Below are 12,357 nucleotides of genomic sequence, written 5' to 3'. Positions count from 1 at the left end.
ATCGACAACTTCTCAACATTAAGAGGCAGGAAATGCTACATTATTTACAAGAATAACAGAAATATATATCATTTCTGTTTCACTCTCACTATCTTCCTTATGAACCATACGAAAGTGGAATGCCCGTTGTCTTTAGCCAATGACCTGCTCCATGTAAGAACAAACCAACTGTAAACTGCCTCGCAATCTCTTCACTGCAATTCTTTTTATAGCCTCCCCATTTGACCCTGTGCCTCGTATCTGATCCAGGTCCAAAATTCAAGTACTCTATGTACTCCACAGTTTCCACAGTGCTATAATCATCCCACTTTGACCACCCTTGTGGATTTATCATGTCCCCCAAGTAGCTCTTCATGACTATAGTCCTTGAATAGTTTCTCCAAGGCCTACCCAAAAAAGTTGTGAAATTTTGCCTCTCAGTCTTGTTGAAATCTGGTGCAGCCACAATGGTACAGTTCTGCAACGAAATGCCAGTGTTTTGATTTGGGTCTGTTCTCCCTTGAGCAGTGATCATCAATTTCTGACCGGGAATCGGTTTTCGAACAATTACTGTGCAGTTTTGGAAGACTGCAGCTGCATTTCCGAAAATGAAATCAATCGTGCCTTCGATTATGCAGTCACGGTAGAATTGGCGGAGGGAATGAACATAAAGGGTGTCTTGATAAGAACTGAAGTTGCAATGATAGAAGGCAGAGTTAGAGGTCACTCTTGCAGCAACGGCCTGGAACTTCTTTGAACCTGCTGTGTTGGTTATGGTCAAGTCCCTGGCTAAAAACCTGTCCCCAATTACAGCTGCAAAGATCAGAACAATAAATTCTTTAACTTTCAATTCAATACTCATCAAATTTCAAATACATGTAAAAATATCAAGAACACAAGAATTTTCTGAACCGAAAATTTGTTACTTACTTAAAGTGGCTGTAGCAAAGGTGGAAAATCCGTCTGCAAAGCTTTTAGACCCTGTGATTATGGTTGTGTTCATCCCATCTCCAACCAACATGATATTAGCCTTTTCTCTGGAAATCTCTACGGTCTCATTGTAAACTCCTGCCTTTATTTTAATCACAAACCTGGTCCTGCTCATGTTAGGAGCCATCTTCAGTGCTTCACCAATAGTCTCATAATCTCCATTGCCATCAGCGGCAACAACAATGTCAGCCTTCATTGTTGGTTCTCTCTGCATCAGATTTCGATCACCGGGCAGCATCCACACTGGGAACCTCTTCTTTGGTTTCTTGGTAACAAGCCTCTTCTGTTCATTTAGGGCTTGTTCTTGGTATCTGATCATGGCCAAGCAATCACTCATCAATTCAGAGATGGGAGCCAACAAGCCTTGGAGGTGACCATTGAGACCGATTTGATTTTCTGAATCAAATTCTTCCAATTCAAAAAACCCATCAATGCAAGTGTTCTCATTTGTCATAGCTGCACTAAGAAGAGTCTTGAGGTTACCGTAGGACACACGAAATCCATGCAAATCATCAACTGCCTGGCCAAGTTCATAAAGGGTTTGGTCTAACATCTCTAGACAATCTTTCAGCGCATTCCTCTCTTGCAAATACAAATCTTGGAGCTTCAGAAGACCCTTAATGCTCTGCCTGGTACTTTCCACAGATGCCACAGTTTGGTTGATGTTGGCCTCAAGAAGATGATGAAATGCAGTGAAATGGTCATGGGTTTTGGCAGAGGCAAGGGCAGTGAAGCACAGAGATGGGTGAAGAAGAGTGGTGCAAGCGTTCTTGATTGTGGGGTGTGGAATTTGGTGGCTGAAAGAGAAGCCCAAGTGGAAGAAGAAGAAGGAAGCCATTAGAAGCAAAGATGTTAAGGAGGGAAAGAACATAAGCATGTTCATCTTGATGCAGTTTCTTGACCGCTTCATTGCTGATTTAGAGTTCGTTCTAAATTTCTGTGACTTTTGTACTTCGATCAAGATTCAAACTAACCAAAAGCGCCGTGCACTGTTTTATAGACAACAAAAAATTATGAAAACAATTTTTTTTTTCGGTGCCACATTTAATTGGAGAATTAGAGGAAATAGCGTCTTATGGGGTGCCCTGTGAGTCCGTTGCATGCTCATATGTTTTCATATCTAAATTACAAATAAATAAAAACAAAAGTGAGTTTTCCACTTGACCAATGCTGAAGCCCAAAGACAAAAGAAAGCAACTTGTCTAGGCCTGGCAACACCAGCCCAATTTTTTTAGACCCATTGAAACTCATTAGCTAGGCCCAATTAAATTACCATAAAAATTAGTACTCGTTCGGTATTGCTTATTTAGGGCGGAAATCACTTTCTTCAATTTTTTTTGGCTACATTAGTATCTGACACAAAAAAAATTGAAGTTAGATTAGCATTGGCTAAACTCTATGTAACTTTGAAATGGAGCAACTCAAAACACAAAAGTTGTAAGCAATTGTTTTCCATTTGTCACAAAGTTGTTGCTTGCATACTGGTCAGATCTTACTTCTTGGGGAAATTTCATCCATGCATACCTTCTTCCTCCAAAAGGAGCATATGCACCCAATGAAAACTAGGTTACATCTAGGCCAACCTATGAAGAATCTAGCTTAGGCTAACTTCAAGAAATTAGGTTAGGTGACCATGCTATGATTTTTTTCTTCTTTGTTTTGGGTCGCTGTGACCATGATGTGTTGGGTCACAACAAATACTAGTGCGTTCAACAAAAAGAAGAGATAAAGCCAAACAAAAGTCACAACAAACACCAGTGCGTTCAACAAAAAGCAAATAACCAATCAAGAGCAAATGTGAAAAAGGAGATGTGATTGGATAGCAGAACAAGACTAGGTGAAGCAAAGTTGACTTCAATTGATTAATGGGGTTAAAAACCCAGGTTCAAACATTTCCAATAGGAATGTAAAATGAAAATTTCAAAAGAAATGAAAAAAAAAATCAAAATATATCCAAAAACAATCCTCATACTAGGGAGGAAAACTCCACTCTTAGCCAACCAATGCTTCCGCCTCTTTATTTACTCTTTAGCTTTCCCTTCACTCCTCCTCGGCACGAGGAACAGACTCAGCCTGCAATGTAAGACACATTAAGTTAGAAAATTAATGGTAAGGAAGAAAACTAATGGAAAGGGTATGGCATTAGGCAAATAAGTTTACCAGCTTGCGATACTTGAGGGCATAGAACATCTCAAGATAGCGACGGCTCTCAAGGCGATCAAGGTTAGAAACATGCTTCCAGAAGCCATAAACTCCGGTGAGAGTCAAGAGCCTTTCTGAGTAGATTTGCCATGTATACCTACACAAACAGAGGACGTGTGAGAAAATTTAGAAGGCATATGACAATAAAATTATGTTGCTGCACAAGAGGGCTGTGCTTACTTCTCGTAAATACGCTGCAAGCCACCCTGAGAAATCTTGTCCCAGTGGCTAGGATCTGCCCTGCTCTTCTCAAAGAAGTCAACAAGTATGTCCGCAGCTTGATCACCATGATATGGATCAATGTGGTAGCCAGATTTGCCATGCACAATAATCTCAGCAGGGCCACCCTTGCAAGTAGCGAATGTTGGAAGTCCACAGGTCATGGCCTCAACAACCGTCAAGCCGAAGGCTTCATACACAGCAGGCTGCACAAAAGCTCCCTTGGTGTCAGCAATGACACGGTAGAGTTCACCGTTCCTCACGCGGTTCATCTGGGATGAAATCCATCTGAACTGCCCATTCAACTTGTAGGTGTCAATCAGCTCATACATCTTCTTCATCTCAGCCTTCTCCTCATTGTCCTTGGACTCCTTTCGGCGGTCCCCGGCAACCACAACAAGGTTGACCAATTCCCTAAGCTTGGCATTCTTACCATACCACTCAACAAGTCCAGTAATGTTCTTCACACGGTCCAGCCTTGCCATTGTGAAGATGATTGGCTTGTTCCTGTCCTTCAACACACATCTGTTTGGCAACAAACAAACAGATTAGCATATGTTCAATTACAGAACAAGCAAAATATAATCAAGGCAAAGATGATGTAACGAAACTTACAAGTGTTCCTTGTTCTCAACTTGGCTGTAAAGGAGCTCTTCAATTTCAGGGTGGAATGATGTCAGCCTCTTTTCCTTCTCAGAGTAAGGGAAGTAAATGCTCATGTCTGCTCCTGGTGAAACAATGTTGAACTTGGGATCGAAGACATCAATACCATGAACGACACGGTAAAGCCCAGGAAGAGTAAAAGCAGTGTGGCTCTCATACTGGCCAACTGTGTCCTTGCTGCAAACATTTACAGAACACAAAATTAGGGTCCCAAAATATGTGACCATCGATACAAGAAATGTGAGGCAAGAGATATATTACCTTCCAGCAATCTCTTGGAAGGTACTGGTGATGATGAAATCAGTATGGTTCATGGCTATAAGATCAGCTGTAAATTGGGATGAGAAGTGATATTTGTCATCTAATTTCTTCCAGTAAAGGTCAGAATCAGGGTACTTTGTCTTCTCCAGGGCATGGGCAATGGTGCACTGCAAAACAACATCCAAAGAATGTGGTTAGCTAATAAAGATACAAAAATATACCCAGATGAAAAAGCCATCAAAAGGCATAACTACATCTAATGGTAATAATCACAAACCTGTGTAACGCCCAATTTGTGTGCCATCAATGAGGCCACAATGTTCCCATCACTGTAGTTTCCGATGATGAGATCAGGCTTGCCGTGTAATTCCTTGGAAAGTTCCTGGATCGCATCCTGATAACAAAAAAAATTGGTATTTCTTAGAACCAAGTACAAGCAAAAACCAAAAATCAATGGAACATTTGTCACTCAAGAAACAAAATATGGCAGCTGACAGTATCAATAAAAAGTTCACCTCAGCATAAGTCTCTAGGTAGGGCCAGACTTCAAATCTCGAGATCCATCTGCGGACAATACCCTTCTCTGTTCTAAAGGGAACACGAAGAATATGTGAATACTCTGTGTTGTATACTTTCTCAAGACGCTCACCGCATGTGGTTCCAACCGCATCAGGAAGAAGCCTTGTGAGCTGGGGAGAAAACAGAATCAAGCCATCACAATGAGGTACAACATCACCAAACAACAAGAATAAAGGAGCTAAAAGATTTCAAGCAAAACTCACAATAATAATGCGGGGAGTAATATCCAGTCCCTGTTGCTTAATACGCTTAAGCATCTCAGTCTCCAAAGCACGAACTTGATCCAAGATATAAACAACCTAGAAAAACATAATCCATAACCAAAAATCAGGTAACCTAAACAGACACAAAAAGAAAATGTTAAGCATAAGACCTCAGGCTTGTAAACTAACCTGGCCACCAGTGTCAGGGTACCCCAAGACATTGTCTTGAGCGAAATAGCCGTGGGGAGAAAGGATCACAACATTAAAGACCATGGGGATTTGGCCAAGGAACTTTTCAAGAGTGCAAGGATCAGGTGCCTCAAGAAGATCCAAGAGGAGTTGGATCATCTCGAGAACGCGCTCTGCGGTGTCACCCCAACCTCTCTCCAAACCGAGCTTTTGCAACTTGTCCTCAAATTGCTTGTAAGGGGTTTCTGGGGCAATTGTGGAGAGGTAATCCTCTGCCTTCCTCAGAACATGTTGGAGTTCATTCACATTATGAATTCTGTCATTCAGCATCATATTCTGCGGCAACAACAACAAAAAAAAAAACAATTAAATCAAGAGATCAGCTAGGGGTACTTAGTTCATTATCAAATCAATGATGGTAAATCTGTAAATGAGAGAAATCGATCTGTATAAGGAAAACAAACCTTGCCCTTGTAGCAGTGAACTCGGAGGAATTCGAGCAGTGGGTGCATGCTCTCCTTGTCATGGAAGAGCTTTGCAGAAAGGTGACGGTTGAGGAACTCAACGCCATTTCCAATGGACTTGGAAAGAGTTGGGCGGGGGAAAGAAGCGTTGAATGGTTCGAAGTCCAACTCAAGCACAAAGTTGCCATTGGCACTGCAATCGAAAGCAGCTCAGATTATTAACATCATAAACAGCAGAACAAACAGATCAAACAGATCAAGAACCAAATTAAACATTAAAAACCAAAAATCTACCTTCCATCAACAAGTTCCTCTTTGAAGTGCAAGTACTCAGGCACCTGCAGCTCCTCAACAACAAGTGCGTCGACATTCACACGGATGTACTCCCAAACACCAGGCCTTGGGCGCACAGCAAGAGCCACCCATGGGGGTAGAACAATAACTTCCTACATGACAAACAAACAAAAAAAGTTAAAATCACAAAATTCCTCAATGAACCCAGAAATAATGATTATAATTAAATGTGATCTGATAAGTTTACCTGGGTGTGTGTCAAAACTTCACCAAAAGCCCCGTCCAAGAGCTTCTGTCTGTTACTTTCAGGAATTGCTTCAAACTCAGCAACAAGCTCATGGGGCTGCATAAACCCTTTTCCCTTGTTTACAATCCTGCAATATCAACAACCCCTCTCACATTAGCAACCTTAAATTTTCAGTGATCCAAGCAAACAAAAATGGTCTTTTTGTATACATTTAACAAAAACCCTTTTGTGATCATAGATACAATACCTTGAAAGCAGGGCAACAATCTCATTGCGGTGAGCAGAGAGAGTCACGTCCAACCTCTCGCGGAGGCTTTGGACACGGGTCAAGGCACGTTCCGCCATTGATAGCAGATTGGTAAATCAGAGAACCTTCAAAAACTGCAAGTACAAAGCAAGCCGTGAGTATAACAAGTTAGCCAGAAGCTTCGCAATAAAAAGAGATGGATAATCACCACCAAGTCAATAATTCCAACATAAATAGGAAGACTTTACAATAATAATAATAATAATATTATTATTATTTATTATTCTAGAAGACTAATTTCTTTGGTTTTTCAAAACCAAACACACCATCCACCAACCACCTCATACAAACGTTAATTAGAGCAGTGCGGTTGAACAAAGATGCAACCTTAAATAGTGGTTAAGAATAATGAAAAAAAGATCCAGGTGATCCGTAGCAGCGTAACCGCTGATTTTAATTATGTAATAATTAGATGCACCCATAAAGTATTTGCAGAGTGGCTGCCAGATAAAAAGCTTCAAGCCCATCATAAAAATCCAGGCTTATTATATTAATAATTAAGGGTGCTTAGCAAAAGCAGAGAAAACGCTTTTTATCAAAGAAGAAGAAAAATAAAAATGGTGCATTTGGCAAATGTTGACAAGAATCAATCTTTTCTCCAAAAGAGAAGCTGAAAAAGACCAACAAGATGAAAGAAAAACACTTCTTCTACTGGTTGCTTGTTGAACTGAAACAAGCCAACCAGTCAAAAAGATAAACAGCTTTTTCACTTTCAACAAACAAAAGCAGACTGAAAAAAATTAAAAACAGAGATCTGCACAAAATACTGGTGCAGAAAAGCAAAAACAGAGTATATACCCTCAAATAAACTCAACCCTACTTTCAAAAGGCATTGATCTATGTGATTTGGCAGATGAACCAAAAGAAAAAAAGAGCAAAGACCATATAGCCTAAAGAAATAACCCAACAAGACGAACAAGAACACAAGGAAAAATAAAAATGGGAAGAGAAAAGGAGGTGTACCTAGACAAAGAACACAGAGAGAGAGAGAGAGAGAGAGAGAGAGAGAGAGAGAGAGAGAGCCTTTGGAAATGAGAAGAAGAGAAGTGATGTGGTTTGGTGGATGAACAAAGTTGGTGGCCACTTTATAGCGTGGAACCGCGAACCAAAACGAGCAAGTTAAAAAAAAACTTGGAGCGTACGATAATAAGGGCAGTGGCAAAAAAAAAAATCCAGAAGGGTGGTCGGAAATCTATTTTATCCATTTTACCAGTCTCATTTCCTAACCCGAAGAAGTCATCAAAAAACAGGGGTAATTTCGTAAATTCACAAATTGAAAATGGGATATGATAGGATTTATATGGAAAGAAATTAGAGGATTAATCAATTTTGTATTGTTTAATTTTAAGCCTTGATATTCAAGCATTTGCCTTTTTTTGTCGGTCTTGAGCAACAAGAAAAATCCATTGGGATTTTATGTTTTATGTTTTTTTTTTTCCATTGAAGGCACCAAATTCATGGAATTAAGGTGTGAAATTAAAAAATAAATATGTGGCGGTCAGGGAAAGTGCAGAGAAAGAGGGGCATGCATGGGTCTAATCGGAGAAGGTGCTTGTTGGGTGATGATTCAGAAGTCGGACTTTTGGCCACTTCTAGATTTTGCAGTTGTTGTTCCCTATAAAACCCTACAATTCTAGCCCATTGGGTTCATGGGTTTAATGTAATCCAATCTTTGGTTTTGGATTAATGTTTTTTAATTACTATACCATACGTATACACATTTATACACAATATTTATATGGGCACACACATTATAATAAAAAAAGATAAGAGGATATGTTTGAAGAATATCCTGAATTGAATCCCATCATATTATAATGTAGCTAATGGGAGCAATCATTGGAGGTGACGTGAAACCGACTGAAAATAAATAATGTGTCAAATTAAGCTTGAAACATAATAATGCATCAAAAAGAATTCGTAGCTCACTTGATTAAAACGGTTGTTCGGTTTTTTTTTCCGTGAAAACAAAACATAAAGATCAATCAAAGGATGTATAAAATAACACTACAGTAACATTACCTTGGAATGCCACCAAGTATTTAGCGCCAACCAATGTTCTTCAGTAATGAGAAAGAGGAGAAACAAATGAATGAAAAAGAATGAATTGAAGAAAGAATAGTGAACGCAGGGTTTCAATACACAAAACGCAAAGAATGATAGAAATGAAGAAAGGAATGAGAAACGGGATGGAGGAGAAGGAGGAGCAAACAACCCTTTTATATTATGGGGGAGGAGAGAAAGGTCATATCTCCATGACACTTGATTGTCTTCCCACTTCCACCTTCCTGGTGGGTAATTGACTTCATTTTTAATCTTCAAATTGACACAAATTAATTCAAAAAAAAAAAAAAGGTGCCTCTGTTTTGTGAAAAATACAAAACCACTGTCATACCCTCCTGTGGTTTTCTTGTTGCTTTCACAAAACCGCTTTACTTTTCCTCTTATCCACTTTCTTCTTCAACCCCTTTCCTAATTCCTCTCTCACTTTCTGTCCTAGTTTATGTAGCCTGTAGTAGGCCCTGTACGATTATTATATTATTTACTACAATTATTTTTTGTACCTGTTTAATTTTTTGATACAAGTAAGTGATGATCTAAATTACGAACGAGTAAGAGAATTCGAACTTGAATTTAATAAAGCAGAGTCACTGCCGTAATTAACTGGGTTAACCTAACATTGCATCCAGCTTTTTTTCCTTGCATCAAGTACATATGCATAACGTGTCCTGGCTTGGTTTTCTTTCTATGGCTCCTGTTTTCCTTGACTCAACGCTGCAAAAGGTGACTGCATTTGGCCGGTGTGCTACAAGGGTACTTTCGTAGTTTTAAGTTCCACCGTAATTAATTACTTCTAATTACCTGTCTAACCAAAACGTGGAAGCGGCTGAGCTCTTCTGGACGAAAGTTCGAACGCACCAGTTACGCTGCGTTTACGGTGCCGGGGGACACGTCACTCTGTCGGAAATGAGAAAAGCAAAACGAAATTCCAAGATCTTCTTTGCTCCCGTGACGTGGCATTTTTTGATTGGACGACTGATAGAATCTCAGTGGGCGAAGGTGAAGTGGGTGGCGTATGCACACATGGCAGCCAGGATTTTGGATATAGTGCGGTCCCTACGTGGCACGTAGGCCGTGGGGCCATTGTACCAAATAATATGGGTGAGTAGGTGGGTCACATGCTATCCATCGTCGATGGCTTTCTCTTTCTCATGAGTCATCAACGGAGACAATAGGCTGAGAGGTTTTCGGTGGCTGACGCGGTATGATTCGGTGTGCTTTTCTAAACGTAAACTCTTGGTTTTGGGGTGTTTGTATTTGTACGTAAAGAATAAAGAAAGAAGCATGGTGTTAATTATTACGTTGGAAAAATTAAAACGAGGAAGAGCAAGTCTCGCTTCAAAATCCATTGGCTGCCTATTACTAGCGATTAGTGGTTTTGGCGGACGCTGTTTTGTGGGTACATGCTTAAACTCGTGGGCCTTGACTACGGTTTTAAGTTTTGTGTACTTATGAACAAGAAAATTAGGTATTTTAAATTGTACAACAGTCTAACGTACGCCTCGTACTTCCTGCTATTTTGGGGCGTTCTTAATTATTATATATATATATATATATAAATATAAATAAGAACTAGAATTAACTCTCTCATATTAAAAGACACGTGTCAAGTAAATAGTGAAGGAACAACAAGGGAACACCAACTTTGAGGACAGAAGACATGACTCTCTCTCACCAATAATACAATCATATATATAGACCATTGTGAATGTGATGGCTAAGTAGGCTCCACTAATATATGCGTGATTCATTTATATTAGAGATATATTTGATAACGACTCTTCAGTATTTTTATTTTACATACAACTCTTTAGTATTTGACCAATAAAATAAAATAGCATTGAAATAATAATAATAATAATAATAATAATAATAATAAGGTTAAATGTTTGACAAGGAAATATAGAGCTTGATAGTGTACATTTGATAGAGCTTGGGGACCACTCCAAGTCCAACCCTGGCATCTGCCTTTCAAGGAGTGTTCTAATTTGTTGGGCTGCCATAAATTGTAATTCTCCAATTGAATTGAAGTATATTTGTGTCCAAATCCTAGTTGGCACATAGAGTCGTAGGTATATAGCCACAGGTCCATACATGGCATCATGAATTGCCTTCCAGCTCACGTCAAAGCATCAAAACATTGGAAGGAAATTTGGAAATTCCACTTTCAAATCATCAAAATCAAAGCATAATTAGAAAAACAATGACCACTTTCGTTTGAAAACCATGCTTAACAAAAATAATTTCGAACTGTTCAACTCAACTTCAACATGGAATTAGGCAGTTCGAGTTTTACTCGCGTTTGTAAGTATGATGTGGCCCATTTTGAATTTTCTTAATTAAAACTTGAAAAGAAGATAAACAAGTTTTATATGCATTCATTCTAAGATAGCAAATGATTTATATTATTAAGTCTCAAAACAAAGGGCAGGGCCAACAAATTTTCTATTGTCGTGTAAAGTTTAGAATTCTCAATTCGGGGCTCGATATCCTCAACACGCTATCTTTTTTGTGATTCGACTTAATTAGGCAGTTTAATTTTTACACAATTCTTATTTGTAATCGTTAAACATGATGCATGTTTTTGGCTTCACTCGGTTCCTTTTTTCTTTTTTTTTTGGCTTTGTAGAATTCCGTTTTTGATTCACCAAGTTCCGTTTTTTGCTTTCATGCCTTCAAACTTTTGCTTTATTGAGTTCCCTTTTCGATTTCATTGGAATCACTTCTTTATGTATTTCGATTCCATCTTAAAGTTAGAGTATCTAACCATAGTCAATCGGCCAACCCAAAGTATCAAAGTTTGAGCATCCAATTCAAGATACTAAAGTTAGACTATCCAATTCAAAATCAATCCAGTTATTTTAAGATCAAGTATTTTATTTGGGAAGAAAGAAAAAAAAAAAATTTGTTTGTAGAACCAAATGTTCTCAATTCTATAAACAAGTCATATACATGTTGAGAGTACTACACCTAAATTTGGTGAAGGCTGCTACACCTAAATTTTGTGCTGTGTCATTGATGTTGAGATAACCCACCTGCCTATATCTAAATTAGTGATGCAAGTATCTGTTGTGGCCCCTAATCAGTATTGTCCCCTAGACATAATTTCTCAATCAACCTCACAAATCATAATTTCTCAACAAATAATAATATTAAAAAACATCATAAATCATAACATATGACGTTGGATTAATGGGTTATTATTTTCCTTAATCGCATGTTCTGGTGTTCCCCTACCGCAGGAAATTGTTTCTCTTAAGTTTGAACAAACAATTTGCAACTTGCAAAACAAATGTGATCCATCAATGATCAACTAAGACAGAGGATGGCCACCAACATGCAATCCCCTCTTCTCTATCTTAAGCACCTTGCCACCCTCCACCAGGTACAAGGACCCAATCATGGCCCTTTCTTCTTACTTAGGCATATAAACTTGTAAAAAAAAACCTAGCACTATATATATCGTCCTCGAAAAAGTCACCCAAAAAAATTGCTAATATAGCATTGTGACGCACTGAAATCCCGAAATCCAGGTTTAAAAGTTAGCCCCTCGCTATGGTAATGTCATGTAATTAAAATAATTTTTAATTTTTTCGTAACTTGCACGTAATTAGTAGTTAAGAGTGAATATAGAGCGAGCTATAAACTTAAGCTTATTATTTCAAACATTTACACAAAATAATTAAATTTACTTACCAA

General features: G+C 38.7%; 2 protein-coding genes across 3 annotated transcripts; both read right to left on the bottom strand.

Annotated features, from left to right (window-relative positions):
• Window positions 16-1,948, bottom strand: LOC18771658 (pectinesterase). Its single transcript, XM_007204426.2, has 2 exons — window positions 910-1,948; window positions 16-792 (listed from the first exon to the last, which is right to left on the bottom strand). Exons 1-2 carry the CDS (start codon window positions 1,877-1,879, stop codon window positions 98-100), a joined length of 1,665 nt encoding a protein of 554 aa, XP_007204488.2. The 5' UTR covers window positions 1,880-1,948; the 3' UTR covers window positions 16-97.
• LOC18770262 (sucrose synthase) lies at window positions 2,804-8,803 on the bottom strand. 2 transcript variants are annotated; one of them, XM_007204587.2, is made up of 14 exons: window positions 8,620-8,803; window positions 6,538-6,671; window positions 6,291-6,417; window positions 6,044-6,195; window positions 5,750-5,942; window positions 5,286-5,621; window positions 5,097-5,192; window positions 4,830-5,003; window positions 4,592-4,708; window positions 4,315-4,481; window positions 4,006-4,230; window positions 3,352-3,915; window positions 3,130-3,268; window positions 2,804-3,042 (listed from the first exon to the last, which is right to left on the bottom strand). In XM_007204587.2, exons 2-14 carry the CDS (start codon window positions 6,633-6,635, stop codon window positions 3,010-3,012), a joined length of 2,421 nt encoding a protein of 806 aa, XP_007204649.1. In that variant the 5' UTR covers window positions 6,636-6,671; window positions 8,620-8,803; the 3' UTR covers window positions 2,804-3,009. The 2 variants fall into 2 exon arrangements, with proteins under 2 accessions (XP_007204649.1, XP_020423598.1); XM_020568009.1 differs by lacking the exon at window positions 8,620-8,803 and adding an exon at window positions 7,561-7,900.

This window comes from Prunus persica, chromosome G7 (assembly GCF_000346465.2).
Source record: "Prunus persica cultivar Lovell chromosome G7, Prunus_persica_NCBIv2, whole genome shotgun sequence".
Classification (NCBI taxonomy): Eukaryota; Viridiplantae; Streptophyta; class Magnoliopsida; order Rosales; family Rosaceae; genus Prunus; species Prunus persica.
Note: the sequence above shows the minus strand (reverse complement) of the source record. Positions and strands in the feature narration are given on the sequence as shown.

Bases quoted from the DNA above. Each gene is read 5' to 3' on its own strand.
- LOC18770262 (XM_007204587.2), bottom strand. From the start codon at position 6,635: ATGGCGGAACGTGCCTTGACCCGTGTCCAAAGCCTCCGCGAGAGGTTG. The intron at 5,622-5,749 runs GTTTGTTTTCCT...TTGTTGCCGCAG, and splicing joins TTCACTGCTACAAGGGCAAG to AATATGATGCTGAATGACAG. The intron at 5,004-5,096 runs GTGAGTTTTGCT...TTTTCTCCCCAG, and splicing joins TTACTCCCCGCATTATTATT to CTCACAAGGCTTCTTCCTGA.
- LOC18771658 (XM_007204426.2), bottom strand. From the start codon at position 1,879: ATGAAGCGGTCAAGAAACTGCATCAAGATGAACATGCTTATGTTCTTT. The intron at 793-909 runs GTAAGTAACAAA...TGATCTTTGCAG, and splicing joins CTTTGCTACAGCCACTTTAA to CTGTAATTGGGGACAGGTTT.